The sequence below is a fragment of the Anguilla rostrata genome, chromosome 5, assembly GCF_018555375.3.
Source record: "Anguilla rostrata isolate EN2019 chromosome 5, ASM1855537v3, whole genome shotgun sequence".
NCBI lineage: Eukaryota > Metazoa > Chordata > Actinopteri > Anguilliformes > Anguillidae > Anguilla > Anguilla rostrata.
The window spans coordinates 16,884,804-16,904,488 of record NC_057937.1 but is presented as its reverse complement, the minus strand read 5'-3'; the positions used below and the strand labels follow the sequence as shown (position 1 = coordinate 16,904,488).

Genomic DNA, 19,685 nt, shown 5'->3' with positions numbered 1-19,685 from the left:
CGGGTGGAGAAGGCAGGCAGTTGTGCTTCTGTGGAAAAGAGCATTCTACCAAAAACGACCCTATGTTTCAGGTGCCAAGAATAAGAACTTATTTAGGTAGGAAGGCCCTGGAATATCCTTTAAAAACATGCCGTCTCGAGAGCTTAGTTTCTCTGTGACTGTGACTGTGGGTCTGGGAGCAATGCCCCCTGCATGGACCCGGGTGGCGCATGCGCAGGACCCCCTCGCGCTGTAGACGGACTCGGTACACCACATCACACAGCCGCTGGTAGACGGTGCGGGGACCCTCCCAGTCGCCGTCTTGCTTCGGCCCCTTCCGTCAAGGGGGGTTGTAACCGAACCCAGACCTCGTCCCCTGGCCGAAGCACCCAACTGAAGCAGCGCAGGTTTAAAATGCACATATTACAGTAGAAAAAATAAGTTATTGACCTGCAGGCCAAAGGTTGAAACACCCAGCCATACAGCAAGGCATAGATCCACACCGGTGGTGCGAGAAGGGACAAGAGATCAGAGACCGCCAGGTTCAGCATCAGCTTCAGGGTGAAATTCTGACTCTTGTACCTGCGCACTATCACCACGACGACCGCAATGTTGCCAGGGATGCCCACCAGACAGCACAGCCCCAGGACCACACTGGGGGCACAGTTTCTGAATGAGGAAATAAAATATTAGTTTTACGGGAGCTGAAGGGGTTGCATCTCTTTTGAACACACGGAAGCTCGTGTTTTCAAAAGAGAGGCAAATAAAAAAACCATCCACACGCATTTAAACAAAGAGACACCACATTATTTCCATGAAGGGCTTGGCTGTAGCATCATTTTTATTGCCATTTTTCTCTTCTCAAAGTTCTCAATGAAGCATCCTCTGGCTACTGAAGAATGCAGTTTGCCTCACTGTCTTTTAAGTGTGACTTAAAACCACATTGTGGCAGAAATATATAGCTATGCATCCCATGAAGAATACATTATTCCATGTTCACATTGTGCTTCTTGTGCTGTATTGCAAACAAATGCATGTAATGTAAACAGGCTCCTGGGGACCCACTGTGCTGTGTCCTGGGGACCCCCAAGCATACACAGTGGGTCCCCAGGACCGAGGTTGAGAACCACTGATCTAGTCCATTACTGACCGTAAATGAAATAAGATACATTAAAAAGGTATTGCGTAATTCAGTTTCATACCACCTATCTGTAGATTTAATATTAAAATTAATCTTGTAATTTGTTCTTTTCACTTTATGTCCAAAAAACTAGAACATTCATAACCCATCGAACATCACAGGAGCAATCGTTTCAATCAGCAATTACTAAAACAATGTGCAGCATATACCTGGTTCTTCTTCAAACATCGAGCCACATAGAGTCATTTCTTTACTGTATAAATAGCATTGGCCATTGCAATAGTATTACATATCCTGCCACAATGCCTTTAGTGTAACTTTCCACAATGGTGAAATCATGTAAAATCAGATTACAAATCAATGGTAAAAAAACATCCAAGCAACGTTTTCATTCACAAAATAGTATTGAAACTACACAAAAGTTATTAAATCAAATAATGAAGCTCCTTTTGAAGCTCAATGTTCATAGTTAGCAGCTAGAAATACCGTTCTTTCAAACACTTGAAAGAACAACCATATATTTTAATTTGGTTAATTTTGTATATATCAACTTTTGAATCTGATCAATTGAAAGGGCATAATAATTCTCTAATAAATGTATCTACTTTAGTCCTGTCCCAGCACCTAATACCTGTTCAAATTCGCTTGTCAGGGTCTGTACATCCCAACTTTCATTCACAATGTTGAACCCAAATGCTCACCAAATCATTGAGCTCCTGTTAATTGTTATTGTTTCCAATTACATATTAGTTGCTGATGTCTCGTGTTCCTTCCACTCTTGAGCCTATTGTTAATTGTGCCCTAATTTTGTCTTATCACTTTTGATCTGATCAATTAAGGCCTACCTTCTCCAATAGGTGCTGGATCCTTGCTGCGTGTCTCATGCCTACCTGTTGCATGCTTTTTGTGGTCCTGTTCCCTGTCATTGCTGTTTGCGCTACCATTGTAGCCGCCTGTTCCTCTGCTTTAGCCTGTCCTGTTACTGTTCTTGTTTCCATTGCCACACTGGTTGCTCGATTTTGGTCTTTTTGTAGCTTTTGTTTTTCCCTCCTTTTTAGGTCTCGTTGTGTTGTTAACCACCCTGCGAGCTTCGGTTCCTTGGTCCCGTTGAGTTCATTAACGTTCGTTTGTTTTGCCCCATTTGGGCTTTTTGTTTGTGCTACTTGTGCTGCTGGGTCCATTCCGCACCCTCCCTGCCTCTTATCACTTGGGACCAGCTGGTATCTTCGTTATATTATTAGTTTTGTACTTTTGTTTTCCGCATTTTAGGATTCTCGTTGTGTTTGTTAAACCCTGCGAGTTTTGGTCCTTGTTCCCGTTGAGTTCATTAAAGTCTTTTGTTTTCCCCATTTTGGAGTTTTGTATTTTTGCACTCTGCGCTTGGGTCCATTCCTGCACCCCTCCCTGACACTCTTATCTGATATGGGAAACAGCTGTGTATGCATATCTATATATATATATATATATATATATATCTATCTATATATATCTATATCTATCTATCTATATATATCTATCTATCTATATATATCTATCTATCTATATATATCTATCTATCTATATATATCTATCTATCTATATATATCTATCTATCTATATATATCTATATATATCTATATCCTTATATATATATATATCTATATCTGTATATATATATATATATCTATATATATATATATATATATATACTATATATCTATATATATATATATATCTATATATATATATCCCTTTCACCTATGAGTTGTGGTTAAGTGTGTGTACACTGTATAGCCAAAAGTTTGCTGCTGCTGTTTTCCTTATACGCAAATATGATTCAGGCTGCTTCTGGCAGTATTTCTTCATTCTCTCACGCAAAGACATACGGACAATATTTTTGCAGCAAATCAGACGCAAAGTCTATCCAGCGTTCGCGAACCTTATTCAATGTTCCCGAAGGAACAAAAGCATTGCATCTGCGAGATTTTGGTGCTGAGATAAGTCATTTTGGGGTTTCCAGGACAGAGGTGGCAGAATGCTGTCCTCCCGTGGAATAGGACATTCTTTAGAAACCAAGCCTATACCTCTGTCTACTCCATATTAGCAGTGCACACTGTGTATTGTAGTGCGGAGACATATGGACAACATCAAACGAAGCATTCCCTTTGGGAAGCACAGTAGACACATCAGATCAAACAAAGAATTCCAACATCAAAACCATGATCTGCGGCACCATTTTATTAATCTTTAAATGCACCTCAAATGACTCAGTTCTGTGAACTTTTGCAATTTGCACGAAGCAGGGTTCTTCTGATACACTAACTCAGCCCTGGGGACCCCCTGTGTATGCTGGTTCTTATTCCAACCACAACTGCAATCCCAGAATTTTAACAAGCCGTTAATTTTTCTTCATTTGGGGCTTTTCATATTTAGGATTAGTTACCCTCTTAAGCCAAATTTTGTCAGAAATGCAATGCATGCCATGAAAAATAAATGCTCTATGTTCACATTGTGATTTTTTTGTGCTATATTTCAAACATGTTTTCAAGTTCTTTTTATTTCCTTAAACTTATTAACACAATGAATGGTTAGCTCATTATCATTTTCTTTGTCTTTGACTTCTTCATTATATGCCAAATGGTTAGTTTTAGTGTCCAAACTTTCACCACTTTGGAGACCATTGATTCCCACCAGTCTTTAATATGATCAGTTAAAACATTTGGCCTGTCTTTATGTAATTGTTTGCAGTATAAAAATGTGAATATGGGACTTTTATTCTTCATGGCACGCATATATATATATTTCTGGCATAATGTGGCTTAACAATGTAAATAATCCCCTCAGAAACATGAAAAGCACTGAACTGAGTTTAAATTCTCTGGTTAGAATGAGAAACAGCACACATACGGGGTGCCCAAGACCGTGGTTGAGAACCAATGATCTAATCCATTACTGAATGTAAATAAATAAGATATAGTAAAAAGGCATTACGTAATTGGTTTTTATACACAAATCCAGAGATTTCAGTGAAATAGTGGAAAGATACCACAAATGCATTTACAAGACAAGAACATATGTATTGCGTAACTAGTAGCGCAATAAGCAGTCACCAAGAAAAAAAAGTAAAAATATAAGCATTGAAGAATAACAATTTTTGCATCTTAATTGAATTGATCATTCAAAATTATCATTGAAAACATACTGTACCTATTCCATCATACTATGAAAATTACGGCTAAAATGTGTAGAAGAGCAATTTACAAAAAGAGTTTTAATATGTTTTATTCACGTTATGTCCAAATAAGCTAGAACAGCCATAAACCATCTAATATCACAGGAGCAATAATTTCAACAGGCTATTACTAAAATATTATCACAATAAGTGGAGCTTAGGGCTAGTGTGTCTTCAGACAATGTGACATAAAGAGCTATGTACTGTATAAATAACATTGGCTGTTGCAATAACATTTCATTTCCTGCCGCAGTGTCTTTTGCATAACTTTCCACAATGGTGAAATCATGTAAAATCAGATGATAGATTGACGGTAAGGAAACACCTAAGCTACATACACATTTGTTCTATTTTGTCACGCACAAAATAGTACTGGAACTACACAAAAATGATTACACCAAATAGTAAATAAGTAATTACAATGAATGATTATAAATAAGTCATTTTATCCCAGGGAACGCACTGGGCTGCCATCACTGATGCCCCTCTGGGAGTTATAAATTGGATGTTGAAATGGCCTGTGATGTTGCAGACTGCTCTGTGCTCTCCTTACGGCAGCGGGTAGCAAAGGCATAGAGAAAGGGATTCACACAGCAGTTGAGGAAGGTCAGAGCCTGGGTGTAGCCCGCGCTGACCTTCGCAAACGCCTTAAGACTTTCGGATTCGAGCAAGATCGCAGAGATTTTCAGGATGTTGGTGATGTGAACGGGGCACCAGAAGATGAAGAAGGTGACCACGATGCTGGTCACCAGCCAGGTCATCCTCTGGCTGCTGAAGAAGGCGGTCTGGTTCACTTTCTTGTGGAGGCAGAAGTAAGAGGTGAGCAGGATGGAGAAAGGGATGACAAACCCCAGCAGGGTCTCCATGAGCAAGGTGGCCACTTCCTCTGCGTCCGATCTGTAGTGCCATCTGCATTGCATCTCTTCACCGACCACGTCCCCCAGAACAATCGCTGGTGAGGCGAGGACTCCCGCCAGCACCCACAAGGCAACCAGGAGGAGCCTCTTACCTGTCCTACGCAGCCTCGCCCAGTCCTGAGAGTACAGCACAGCCAGGTAGCGCTGCACGCTCATCAGGGTGACCGTCAGCACACTGACGTACAAGCTGCCGATGACCACATAGGAGACCAGTTTGCACATACCGAGGCCAAAGCTCCAGCCATACAGCCAGGTGTAAATCCACATGGGCAGCGTGAGGAGGGACAGGATGTCGGAGAAAGCCAGGTTCAGCATCAGCTTCAGAGTGAAGTTTAAATCCCCACTCTTGCGATTGCACAGTATCACCGAAACCACTGCGATGTTGCCAGAGACTCCAATCACACAGCACAGCCCCATAACAGCGCTAGGGGCTATGAGGTCAGAGTTGACAGAGTCAAGGTTTGGGTCGGAGACGTTGAGAAGTGACATCTTCAAACTGATATTCATTCAGGATGAAGCTAGATATACAGCTGACATCTGGCTCAAACGGAATTAGGAAATGTTACACCATAGTCCTCTGAAATCCAGCAGAGTAACTTCTCTTTTTCATTGAACTTCTCCTACTCGGTCACGAAACATCGCACTTTCATAATTAACAATTATTGTATAGTCACTCATCAGATGTTCTTATTCAGAGTGAAGTACAGTAGAGGAGAACAGTAGCACTATTGTCAATAAATGCAGACTCATTTGTAATCAATTAGTGTAATTTCATCCTAAGACCAAACAATTTGTGTTGTAAGAAAAGAAAATGCAATTAGACATATAGCTAATCTTACACAACTGTAGATATACCAGTATCCAATATAAATCAAAATAACGCAAAAAAAAAGAAAGGAAGGATTTCTAAAGGGGATCAGAGGAGCCAAAGTGCAGGTGAGATTTCAGTCTGTGTCAGAAAATGGACAGGGTTTCTGCTTTCCTGGGAAGCTAATTCCACCACTGGAAGGGACACACACACACACACACACACACACAAGACAAGATCTGGCAATACAGACGGGGGGGTGGGGGGGGGTAAGGGTAACCTGCCTAGAGGCAGCAGAATGGAGAGGTATGGCAAGAGGTTGTGGATCAGATGAGCAGCAGCATTCTGGAGTACTGTAGTTGCAGAGGTCTGATGGCAGAGGAAGGACAGAGCTGTTGTCCAGATGGGAGATCGTCCACACTAACAGCTGTGTTGATAAGGTGGTGAAGAAGAATTGCCCGGATCTGTTATATTGAAAGAATCTGCACACCTCACAAATGATGTTCTTGTAGAGGGATGGTTTGTTTGCCCAATACCACTCCAAGATTCCCAGCTGATGAAGATGATGATGCTTTGGTGCCATCTCATGATGAAGGATAGATCCAGCAGGGGGTAGGATTTGGCTGGCAAGTATAGCCCCTCGGTTTGGGCTAAGTTGTGCTTTAGGTCATGATTTGGTTGGTCATCCAGCTTGAAATATCTTACAGGCAAGCTAAGATGTGACAAAATAAGGTTGTGGTCAACCATGTCAAAAGCTGCTATGTTTTTTTAATTTTTGTTAATTCGCTTGTTTTTTTGGCCCACTTACAGTTACGTGGAAAACAACATTTGAATCTGATCAGAAGTTGCGATAATGCTCTACTAAATTTCTTTTAATTTAGTCCTGTACCAACTGCCGGTACCAGTTCCAATGCCCTTACAGTATCTATGGGAATCACTCTTGTGCTCATATCTCATTCCCCTTCACTTACACAGCAGTTGTGCACCCAAGTCAAGATGGTCATACGCTGCTGAAGTGCACAATTGTGGACATTTTAAACGTGTATATCTCAGGTCTGAACATATATACTGCAGAGTTGTGCTGCAGCGTGCGCATAACCAAAATTGTGTTCGAGCGTTCGAGCGTGACGTCACTGCACACGGATTGTAGTTGAATAAATCACTTGGGAGCATAATAGCAGTGTGCTGGTATTATTTTCTTATTTTGCATTATTTTTCTTTTTTTACCAGGCACCCGCGCTAAATTTTTGGATGTGCGCATGCCTCTATTATAATAAGATGAATTTTAGACCATTCCTCCTTACAAAACTACTTCAGTTCATTGATATTTCTCTGATTTCTTGAGGTCATGCCACAACATCTCAATTGGGTTAAGGTCTGGACTCTGACTTGGACATGCCAAAACCATTGTGATGTTGATTTACTCATGTGTTTTGGGTCATTGTCTTGTGTCATCACCCACTTCTATTAAGCTTCAGGTGATGGACCGATACCCTGACATTCTCCTGTACAATTTCTTGATACAATTTTGAATTCTTTGTTCCCACAATGATTTAAAGCGGTGCAGGCCCTGAGGCAGCAAAGCAGCCCCAAACCAGGATGCTTCCTCCACCATGCTTCACGGTTGGTATGAGGTTTTTGTGTTGGTGAGCAGTGCTTTTTCCCTCTAAACATTGTGTTGTGCATTTATGCAAAAAAAAGTTGAGCTTTTGTCTCAATCCATCTGAACATTGTCCCAGAAGTGTTGTGGAACATCCAGGTCTTTCGCATGAGACATGCAACAAGGTCTTTTTTTTTTTTTAGAGAGAGCAGGGCAACTCTAGCCCACATCTTATCTCATTGATTAGAACAACTGACTCCAATTAGCTTTTGGAGAAGTCAAAACCTCTAGCCTAGAGGTTCACATAGGTTCACATATGGGCGGCAGTGTAGTATAATGGGAAAGGAACTGGTCTTGTAACCTGAAGGTCACAGGTTTGATTCCTGGGTGGGACACTTCCATTGTACTCTCGAGCAAGGAACTTAACCTGCATTGCTTCAGTATATGTCCAGCTGTATACATGGATGCAATGTAAATGCTATGCAGAATGTTGTGTGAGTCGCTCTGGATAAGAATGTCTGCTAAATGCCTGTAATGTAATGTAAATGTAATGATCTCCAACCTAAACTGTGAATGTTTAAATGATGCATTTATTATAGACAAGCAAAAAGTACAATTATTTGGTTGTGATTAGTTTAAGATAGTCTCTATTATTGTGACTCAAATGTAGATCAGACCACAAATACAAGTATTTCCAAAGGGCTCATAAACTTTTTGAAGCATCTAATTTCCACATATATAATATCAAGGTAGCCATTCACTCAATGGGATCAGGACAAAGAATCTGGTGTCTTTTACCTCTGCGCAAGCATTCGTTTAGATGCTGTACGACCAATCAACCAACATTTTTGAGGTAGTAATTAATCGAGCTAAGAATAATCATTCAAAATTAGTATGGAATGTCTCTGGTGAAAATATTGCATGATGTTGCGGCCACTTGCTTCCAAACGTGTTTTGCAGTGGGGCAATCCAAAAACGTGCGCATGAAAGTGCTTACAGCTCCCCGAGGGCATAGCTTACAAATCAGAGAATGTACAAGTTTCATGATGTGGCGTTTCCCAAGTGTCAAGTACGTTCGATGAAGACGGTTAACATGCGTAAGCTGATGATCAGGATTTTTAGATAAACTAAGATAAACTAAGATTAAAATAAACTAAAACTAAGATTATTCCAAATAGTATCCCAAGGGTTTCATAATCGCTTATGAATAGATCATTATCCAGTCAGTATTTTTTATGTTTCAGATGGGGAGTCAGTTCACACAAGATGCATGTTACATACCCGACAGAGGAGCAGACCCTCTGAAAATGTATAACATTCATATCACATCAGCTTGGTGTTCAGCTTCAGCTCATTTTTTAAAATTAAGATGTCATCCAAACTCTAACCACACCTGGTTTCCTATGTGATTCTGCAGTGGTATGTGTTGAAAAAATATATTTGTTCAGATTCTGCATATAATTAAGGGTGAAGTAATGAGTAATAGAATGTAAATGTATCATTACTGATAAAATTTGGATACTTTCTCCTCGAGAGACTATACAGTAGCAGTGTAATATTCATGCAATTGTCACCAACAAGAAAGACATTTATTGAAAAGTATTTGCATAAGTAGAAGATTTGTATTATGAATGAAACAAACATCAGCCTTGCTTAATAATAATATGACTGGTCTAATTTATAAAAAGCTAAGCACGTAGAAAGAAATTTAAGAAGCAATCTAGATGATAAAAAGGCTATGTACAAAAACTGACATGGCTCCATGACGTTACTTTGCATCTGATAAATGCTTGAACTGTCAATTGTACATTTCAGTTCAACAGACAGTTTACTGTAGCAGTAAGAATGGAGTTCCTCAGCTGTGGAGACGTTAGGAAGATGGCCAGATGTTTAAGACATTCCTGGTGGAGACATTTGTGGTGTTTCCTGATGACTGGGAATCTTGAGATTTCGTGAGCTGAAGGCATAGAGGAAGGGGTCCACACAGTTGTTGATGAAGGTGAGAGCTACAGTAAAGTTTCGAGCAACCTCAGAGAATTTAAGCAGACTTCTGGATTTTAGCATGATCGAGGATATTTCCAGCACGTTGATGACATGAAAGGGACTCCAGAGGATGAAGAAGGTGACCACGATGCTGGTCACAAGCCTGGTCATCCTCTGGCTGCTGAAGAAGACGGTCTGGTTCACTTTCTTGTGGAGGCAGAAGTAAGAGGTGACCAGGATGGAGAAAGGGACAACAAACCCCAGCAGAGTCTCCATGAGCAGAACGGCCACTGCCTCCCCGTTGGACTTCCTATAGCAAAATAACTGTCCATCGTCCTTGACCACATCCCACACCACGAACACGGGGGAGGCAAGAACACCTGACAGCCCCCACAGGGTGACCAGCAGAACCCTCTCACCCATCCCACGCAGCCTCGCCCAGTACTGAGGGTACAGCACAGCCAGGTAGCGCTGCACGCTCATCACAGTGACTGTCAGCAGGTTTGAGTATAAATTACAGAAGATAAAATAAGTTATTAACTTGCAGGTCAAGCGTTGAAACACCCAGCCGTATAGCAAGGCATAGATCCACATCGGTAGTGTGATGAGGGACAAGAGATCAGAGACCGCCAGGTTCAGCATCAGCTTCAGGGTGAAATTCTCACTCTTGTACCTGCGCACTATCACCACGATGACCGCAATGTTGCCAGGGACGCCCATCAGACAGCACAGCCCCAGGACCACACTGGGGGCCACTTGGTCAATATTCCAGGAGAAGGTGGAGTTGGAGCTGGAGGTGTTGAGATGCTGCATGGTGAAGAGGGAGATCTGAACAGTTTCTGAATGAGGAAATGAAATACTAGTTTTACGGAAGCCAAAAACTAATATGCTCGTGTTTTCAAAAGAGATGCAAACAAGAAATCCATCCACACGCATTTAAACAAAGAGGCACTTCACATTATTTCCATGAAGGGCCTGGCTGTAGCGTTTGCATTTACATTTTTTTGAAGCATCTGCCGAAGCATCCTCTGACTGCTGAAGAAGTCATTCTCACTGCCTCAGTTTCTTTCTAACTGTGACCTAGTGCTTTATTTTCTGGAATCAATGTCGCTCAGCGTATGGGTGCAGTCAATCTACATCTACACAACATCTAGTATAAAGCCCTCCCAGAACAATGGAGGTTGTTACGGCAGCGATGGCTTTGCCAACGCCATATTAATGCCCGCGGTTTTGTATAAGATCTTGGATATCAGGTGTTCATATAGTTTTGGCTATATAGTGTGTCTTCTTGACCATGAGTGGTAATGACATTCTGCGGCCATCAGTAATTTGAAATAAAGTATACATCACACAAATATTATCCTATGTAGAAAAAACCGGACAAGGCAAAGCATGTTCAAACTAATTTAAAAATGTCCCCCAGTAAGATATGTTAGACTGCTCAATCACGATCATATGAACTAATACTCATAGATGTATTAGATTATACAATTTGTATTGTTTCACTCAATTGCTAATTATTTCTACATTTTTGTTGATATCATGTTTACTACGTTACATTTATTATGCCAAAAAGCACGATTGTTGCAAAATATTGCATTAATCATCAAGCTCTTATAAAGGCAGTCTGTCTATAATCTGTGCCAGTACTGTAACCATCATTTTTACTACAGAAAATTAAAATGAAGAAATTGTTCAAGTTGAATTCATTGTCATTCTTCTCATTACAAACGTGTATAAGAAATACAAGATCATGATGCACGATACTCTAAGAACAGCCATAATCAATTAAAATAGAAAGAAATATAGGAATTCTAACTATTTTAAAAAGAACAAAGACAATTAACAATGAATGCAAAGCAGGACATCTATGATAAGGCACTCAAATCACAATTCATCAGTACGGTGCTTTCTCTGAAAAGCAGCAAAACCTCTGGTTTTATCTGGTATTTAACTCTACATTTTACCTCAAAACTATAAACTTAGCATATTCTACATTGTTCTAACCATGTACATATTCTTCTTTTTCTGGCTGACTCAGCTCTTACAGTAAGCAAAACTTTTTTTGCATCTCCTGGTAAAACAATGCTACTGTCATTATCAATAATGTTTCTGTCAATTGCAATACAAAGATGCTGTGTGTGAGTGTGTGTGTGCGCGTGTGTGCGTGTGTGTGTCTGTGTGTGTGTCTGTGTGTCTGTGTGTCTGCGTATGTGTGTATGTGTGTGTGTGCATGTGTGTGTGTGTGTGTGTGCGCGTGTGTGTGTGTGTCTGTGTCTGTGTCTGTGTGTCTGCGTGTGTGTGTGTCTGTGTGTCTGTGTGTCTGCGTATGTGTGTATGTGTGTGTGTGTGCGTGTGTGTGTGCATGTGTGCGTGTCTGTGTCTGCGTGTGTGTGTGTGTGTGTGTCTGCGTGTCTGTGTGTCTGTGTATGTGTGTATGTGTGTGTGTGAATGGACATGACAGTGAGAATGAACCCTGGTGGTTTTATGTTTACCTTTCTGTTCTTTCACAGGCCACAAGCAACAGGAGTTTCAAATTCAAATGAAATTTTGTATGTGGGCTGTTGGGAATTTTTCTATTGTCTTTTCAAAGAAAACTGACAGATGCGCAGTAAACAAAAAAAGGTCTCTGGGCCACAATTTTGTATAAATAATTCTCCAGTGTATCTCATTCTCTGTAACCACAGGCACATCTGTGGTCACAAAAGAGAGACAGAGAACGATGACATCACGGAGCGCACATTTGTCTGATAGGAACTGAGAAGACTGATAGGAAGAGAGAAGACTGTCAGCCTTACACTACTTTGGGCAGTCGTACTCACTCGTCCTCGTCCTCATCCCCAGAGCTGCAGCTGCCCGGACTTTTTGTAGAATTCTGACTGGCTGTCATTTGTGGTTATTTATCTTTGCATTTTGTAGGTGGTCATTGGATCAAGAATTAGGGTGAGAGTATATGAACAAAGAAGGAGTTTTTGGTGGGAGACCTCCCTAAGCAAGCTTCAGCAAGTCTCCAGTCTTTATCTCTCGCCATGGAGCAACTCAACACCTCCAGCCACAATTCCACTTCCTGGGATACCAAGGACGTAGCCACCAGCATGGTCCTGGGATTGTGCTGTTTGGTGGGCATCCCTGGAAACCTTCTGATCGTCGTGGCGATAAGCCGCCACCTTCGCAGGGCCTCCCTGATGGTGAAGCTGATGCTCAACTTGGCCCTGACTGACATCTTTTCCCTGCTGATGCTGCCCTTGTGGATAGTTACCCTGCTGGGAGGCTGGCCGTACGGACATGCTGCTTGCAAGATCCTTTCCTACGCTATCCACTGTGGCCTGTATGCCAGCGTGCTGACCGTCACCCTGATGAGCATCCATCGCTACCTGAAGGTTCTGCACCCGTCCTGGAAGACCGAGCTCCACCTGGGGGGGAGGGGCGACAAGGTTCTGCTGACCTCCATATGGGTCCTGGCATGCTTTCTGGCAATTCCAGCGCCCATTTTCCGGAAGGTGAAGGAGACCACGAGTGGGAGAAGAGCCTGCAAGCCTCACTATGACTCAATTCCGGAGGAGGCTGCCATGCTCCTTCTGGAGACCCTGATGGTCTTCCTGGTCCCCGGTGCCATCCTCACCACCTCCTACTTCTGCATCATCCACAGGGTGGGCCGCTCCCCCTTCCACTCTAGCCACAGGCTTAACCAGCTGGTCACCTGGGTGATAGCGGCCTTCTTCTTATTCTGGGCCCCCTATCACGCCTTGAATCTGGTGCAAGCAGCGGCTGTATTTGCAGAGGGGGCGGGGGCAGGGGTGGATGTAGGGTCGGGGCTGCGGGAGGCAACCAGGCAGGGCCAAAATGTGGCGGGAGCCCTCACTTTCCTGAACAGCAGCCTGAACCCCTTCCTGTACGCCTTCGCCTCTCGCAACCTACGGAATAGCAGCAGCGTCTTGAAGAGGGTGGAGCGTATCTGCCACTGCAAGTCCTCCGACACACCCGAACTGGGCTGCAGGAAGGCCTCGCGGGCCACCCCGTCCATCGACGCCACCCCCGCCACAACGACCGAGCCGTGTCCCAGGCAGCCAGCCCCATGTCCTTCATCTGAGCTCAAACCCAGGTGTGTTCCAGACACCCAAAAATCCTCTCTTTAAACAGGCCCACTGTAAGCAACAGTGGGCGTCTATTGCATATGTACATCCAGTTCTACTCTTGATTTTATTCAGTCGTTATTTTTAAAACATTCTTCTGCTAATTTTACTTCTCTTCCTGAAAGCTCTGATTTAAATATGCAACATGCTCTTTGGGGGGACAAACTAGTGCAGGTACCCTCCAAAATGCTTTCAGGAACCCACAATTTCTTTCACACATGAATCCACCAGCTGAACAGATGGAACACTGAGCACAGCAGCTAGGAGTCACACTCACTTATGACTCTCACTTAACAGAAAACACGCTCCTAATCAACAGCACAATTCTAGATGCTGAATCGTTCTGCACAGTCTGCTGGCCTGTTTCAGAGAGCAAAGAGACAGAAATGCAGTTGAGGCCAAAGGCGACATTTTGTCGAAGTCGGCCAGGAACGTGAGGCAGGAGGGATGAAGCACTGCTGTGCTCAAAAGGAGCCCATGCGCATGGCCGCATGTATTTGTCAATATGTGTTCTCAAATAAGGCCTGGCCACAAACGCTGTGTGCATGCTGCACCCCTCCTCACCCTCCTCGCCCTCCAGCTCACTCCCTCAAGCAGTCACGCACATGCTGGCACCAGAAACGCCAGCATAGCATGCACAGCTGCAAGAGGCAGAACTGTGTGATGTGAAAACCTGAGCAGAGCAGAGTGCCCCCACTCCGATCTCTGGATCGGTTATCGGGGGCATAGTATGCCCTCTGAACAAATTTCATGCACTATTTACAGAACTAACTCCTCAATAGTCTGATGCCCTGGGCCAGCCAGCTGACTCATTTTCACAGGGATATCAGGCTCTAAGCAGTGGAAAGAAAATCAAACAGGCAGGTAGGGTGCACTGCAGGCAGATTGCACCAGCTGGCATGCTCGAAAATGCCAGCGTGTTGCAAAGGCAGATTTACCGCACTAGCCTGTGCATTGCACTTCCTATCTCCACCAGTGTTGCCGAAATGTGTACCAGTAAAAGGAAATCACACCACAAAAACCTCTACATCACAGAGACGCATTTCACAGAGAGGCTCAGGCTCAGCACTCGAAAGTAGGCATTGCTGTCACTAATGACTATTAATACTGAAATGATGCACTATATGAATGTTGTGCAGTGTTGCCTTGCTTTGGTGTGTATGGTCTGAATACAGTGAGTAAACTGAATAAACTGTGAAAGTTCTCTACGGGAAGCTAAGCCGAATAGAGGTTTATGAATATACTGAATTAATTGTCCAACCTCCAATTCACCATTTGGTTTGTTCTGGGCCTGAGGAAATTTTAAACGACTAGGTCAGAGCAGCCTAGCGATAAGACACAGACCCCCGGTCCCAATTCACCTCCTAATCACTCCCTCTCTGTTTTGAGCTACACCGAATTATAAGTGTCACTGATACAAGGCCCATTCATAAGCGAGGGCAGGCATCGAGGCAATAGGGAGCATGAAAAGCAGCAGGTATGGGACACACTTTTTGTCTGCTCCAGGGACCCTTATCAGAATTTATAAAGAATGAATTATTATCTATAATTTTGACGGAAGTTGCATTAGTTCAGACAACATTGCAAACAGACACCGCTGAGATGGCCATGATGATTGTCTTTCAAAAAGTCATGACATGGCAGTCAGCATACATTTGAATGTGGTTAGCTCTGCCATGCTTCAGCGACTCAGCATTAAGCAATGCAATGCCTGCTGGGTCAGCACTCACTTCATGCCAGCACTCCTATTTCCTCATTATTGTGTCAGAGGGCCAAACCACTGAAATTTGGCTCACTCAGTTCTGGGACCACGCCTGTACAAGATGGCGACTCTTGCATATGCACAAAATTCTGGGTCAAGCCATACCAGAATAAAGCAGAGGGCAGAGTTTAGTATAACTGTTGCCTGATCTCATCTCACCACAAAGAAACTCACCAACATTTCAAATAATATCCAAAGCTGTCCCTCCAAAAAATATCACAAAATCCTGTGTCACCGCAATGGCTACCATAGGAGGATTGATTTCCTTATTACCATAAACAATTTAAGTATGTAACTGCGTAAAATATGAGCTTTCTTTGTCTCGCATCTGGATCTGGCGTTTGGTGTTCGGTCTTGTGTGGGGTCTTGCAATTCATCTTGCATTTTACATTTCATCCCTGGTATTTTGTAATATTTTGCTGTCTATTGGTTTTTGAACTTTGTTCAATTTGGGATTAACTTGGGAGAGGCAAGCTGTGCTTGGGTATCTTCTTTCAATCTTTTTGTGTGTGACTGTAACATGTCTACATCTGTAACATTCACTGTTTTTTTAAAGTAGTTGAACCCTTGTCTTTAGATTAAATGTTGAATTACTTGTTACAATTGAATAAATCTCTTCATTTTAATCTGGTTGTGAGTTTTACATCATGATCCAACAGGTTGCTCTGCCTTTCAAATTTGGCTAGTTAATTGATAATAGGTATCTTTGATAATAATGAACAAATTAAATCAAATGTATTTAACATTTTGGATAACTGAGGAGTTTTAACTGTTGTTGTCGCTCGTTATAGATTCAGAGTTCAACAAGGGTGTTAGCTGCTCAACACTGCGGATTTCGGAAATTGTCATCTTAAACAGACTCTCACCTGTGACAGAATGTTTTTTCCAACCAAGGTCTTGATTGGCCAGCTTTCATTGATTAATTGAACATTTATCTGTGGCTGCCGTCACTCGAATAGGCATCTGATCCTTTTTGAACGATATGCACATTTGGAGGCATATGCATAATTTAACAAATACTATTATAGATTCCGCTTGGTTTGTGTTAACCTGTGCCTCTTTCGCAAATCAGGAACACAACACATTTACTTTGCACAGGAATTATGAAGTATACTGCAGCAGACAAGATCATCGGTGATGGGGTGGGGGGGTGGGGGGGTGGGGGCGGAGGAGGAGGTGTTGATTACTCAGGTGGTCTTCATGTGCCAGGAAGAGGTTTCATTAAAGAGTTTTATTTTTAAACATCGCACCCTTACAGCCTTGCAGCATTTTCTTATAAGATAATGGAACTTTCACAGAATCCAGGGCCCAAACATGAATCCCTCAAAATGTTCAACTCTATGTACCCAGTAATCAATGCTGAGTATCCAGTTACTCAAAGTTTAATGTAACCAGTTACAGTACTAAAAAAAAAACCCTGAATCTTACAGCTTGTCGCAGGAAACAAGATGCAAGTTATAGCCTGAGGTGACACCTGTATTTCGGTGAGGGTTACACAAGAAGTTGTTAACAGGAAGTTTTTTTTTTCAGCCGCATATTTTTTTGTCTGCTGCTATGCTTATGCCGTACCTGCCAAATACACTGATACTATTTACCGCACACAACCACGGAGACACAGTCTGTTTACATAGTTTATTTTTTTAATGAAAATATATTAAACATATATTTTCCAGTTAGGCAATGTACAGTATGTCCTTAATGTATTTCTTAACATCTTTCAAATCTTAAAACACAGATTTGAGAACAGAATACCAGTACAACAAATACCAGTAGGCTTTTTCTTGTTTTTTTTGTTTTTTTTTAATGTACACTTTCCAAATGGATTGGCTTTATACCATACACACAACAACATGTTGCATTTCCTTCCCACACTATTGATTTCAATGAATTACTTTTCGCTGACACATCCCAAAACTTAGAACATCAACCGTGTTTTCGATGTCGGATTTAAAACAAAAAAACACGACAGATATGTGTCCTTTTTTACCTTTTCTGGAAAATGGAGACGTCATGCAAGCCTTCAGAACAGACAAACAACCGGTGAACAGGACCACCACCATACCCAGCCAATGCACAACGCTTGCAAAACATTTTGTAACATTGTAACGTTTCCACATTGCTGCAAAAAGAAAAAAAGACTCCTGGTAGCCCGTAGTGACTCGTGGTGCCATTTTCTTTCTTTTTTTTTTCTCTTGAAACTGTGTGCCAACACATATGGGCTTCACATACCACAGAGGCAGAACCCCCCGGCCTGCAGGGGGCGCCACTGCTGTCCAGAAGGAGCTTGGAAATGGGAGCGAGGTGTTTTTCCGGCCTGTCTCCACAGAGCAAGTTCTCAGCGGAATCCGCGCAGCCCCGAAGTTCCACATCACCACAGGGACAGACGTTCGAGCCTGTCAGCAGGGGCTCGAATCACAGGAGAGTTCTGGAACCCTCAGTAGCACGCCAGTGTTGCGGCAGGCGCGGGGCTCGTCCAGAGAATGCGCCGGGGCACACGGGAGACGCAGCGCGTCACGCGGGGCGCCCGGAAGGGAGGCGGAGGGATCGGGAGCGAGCCCGAGCGGAGGCGGGTACGATCGGGCGTCGCCACGCGCGAAGCGAGGCGCGGAAACGCCGACGCGGTTCCCCGGGGAACGCTCGTCCTCTCAGCGGCCTCGAGTACAAAACGGCCTCGTCATCGCTTCTCCAAAACCTCTGACTTCTTCCGTAGCCGTCCCATGTCGGGTCTGACTTTCAGACCTCCAACATCCCACATACCCCCCCCCCCCCCCAATCCCAACGGCGGAGCGGAGACGCTATTAACTGAGTCAAGCTGCTTAATTGGGGGCTTTTAATTAGCACGCAGACCTCTTCAAATTAAACCTGTCCCACGACGGAGGAAAGCCTGGAGAAGCGATTAATTGCCCGCCGGCACGCACGGTCCCAGCACCTCCCCACACCCCCACTCCTCCGCCCCTCCATCCCTCCAACAGCAGGGAGAAACACACACTGAACTTTTCTGTCTCCTCTTCCACGTCTCCACAGAACATTTAAAAAAAAAAAAAAAAACTTTTTTTAACCCCATAAATCATCCAAGAACAAAAACAGGATTAAGTACTTCTACATTTGTTTGAATTTTAAACACCCTTAATTTCATTTCCTCTAATAAGAACAATCATAATTATCGTAATATAATTACAGTATAGCAATAATAGTGACAATAGTAATAACAATAATAATAATAATCAATACGGTCTAAAAACTACTGTTTGCCTTTTTTCATTGTATCTTCAAAAACATGTTGTATAGTTCATTCTTTTTTCACCTTATTTTTTTATTAATCCTCCTCCACTAGTAGCAACTTTAAATATTTACAATGATTAATTTACAACCGATGGCCCTGCCCAGTCTCATAAATTTGTCCACAGTTTCTGTGGAGGGGTGGGGGTGGGGGTAAACAGTCAAAAGCACGAGGAAGGTGGTGAACGGGAAAGGGTCGGAGGCGGGGAGGTCGGCGCGTCCCGCCCGTGGAGACGAGGTTGGGCGCGCGCGGCGTTTGGGGCGACGTCGCGGCTGACGTCCCTCCGCCTGCCCCTCCCCCGCCCCTGCCCCTCCCCCCCCTCCCCTCCCCCCGCCCACGCTCACATGGCCGCCAGCTGCCCCAGCGCCGAGCGTAGCTGCTGCGTGCAGTTGGCCAGCTCCCGCACCCTTTCGATCATGTCCCGGGCCGCGCCGGGCGAGGGGTACTGCAGCGCGGCCGTCTTGGTGCTCACCACGATGTCCTTGAGCTTGTCGCAGAGTGCGTTGCTGTGCTGGGCCACGCGCGCCCGCACCTCCGGCGACTTGGCCTGCCGCGACAGCGTGTCGCCGATGAACACCAGCTTGTGCGCGCTGAGGATGACGAACTTGCTGTGCGCCACGAAGATCTTGGGCGGCTGGTTGTTGTTGATGGAGGAGTAGAAGGCGTCCACGGCGTTGGTCAGCGTGGTGATGTTGGACTCGCACTGCTCCGAGTAGAACAGGAGCAGCTGCCGGTCGCCCGCGCTCAGCTTGCCCCGGGAGGCGGTGTGGTGCGAGGGCGGGGTCCAGTTCGAGAGGTCGTTGTTGATTGGTCGGGACACTTCCTGCTCCAGACGCTCAAACTGCTTCAGCTGTGGACAGGAGGGGAAGCG

At 43.7% G+C, this 19,685-nt stretch overlaps 4 protein-coding genes across 6 annotated transcripts in view; 1 reads left to right on the top strand and 3 right to left on the bottom strand.

Annotated features, from left to right (window-relative positions):
* Nucleotides 1-3,322: 3,322 nt before the first annotated feature.
* On the bottom strand, nt 3,323-5,803 carry LOC135254855 (leukotriene B4 receptor 1-like). Its single transcript, XM_064335416.1, has one exon. It carries the CDS (start codon nt 5,753-5,755, stop codon nt 4,826-4,828), a length of 930 nt encoding a protein of 309 aa, XP_064191486.1. The 5' UTR covers nt 5,756-5,803; the 3' UTR covers nt 3,323-4,825.
* Nucleotides 5,804-9,321: 3,518 nt separating this feature from the next.
* Nucleotides 9,322-10,910, bottom strand: LOC135256097 (leukotriene B4 receptor 1-like). The gene has a single exon (XM_064337968.1). It carries the CDS (start codon nt 10,573-10,575, stop codon nt 9,547-9,549), a length of 1,029 nt encoding a protein of 342 aa, XP_064194038.1. The 5' UTR covers nt 10,576-10,910; the 3' UTR covers nt 9,322-9,546.
* Nucleotides 10,911-12,302: 1,392 nt separating this feature from the next.
* Nucleotides 12,303-16,160, top strand: LOC135254854 (leukotriene B4 receptor 1-like). Its single transcript, XM_064335415.1, has one exon. It carries the CDS (start codon nt 12,669-12,671, stop codon nt 13,773-13,775), a length of 1,107 nt encoding a protein of 368 aa, XP_064191485.1. The 5' UTR covers nt 12,303-12,668; the 3' UTR covers nt 13,776-16,160.
* A 992-nt stretch (nt 16,161-17,152) lies between these two features.
* Nucleotides 17,153-19,685, bottom strand: part of bcar1 (BCAR1 scaffold protein, Cas family member) — a 102,256-nt gene continuing 99,723 nt past the window's right edge. For all 3 annotated transcript variants that reach the window (XM_064335413.1, XM_064335414.1, XM_064335412.1), the window contains exon 7: nt 17,153-19,664. In XM_064335413.1, coding sequence (XP_064191483.1) covers nt 19,155-19,664 — 510 coding nt within the window. In that variant the 3' untranslated portion in view covers nt 17,153-19,154. The remainder of the gene's footprint in view (nt 19,665-19,685) is intronic.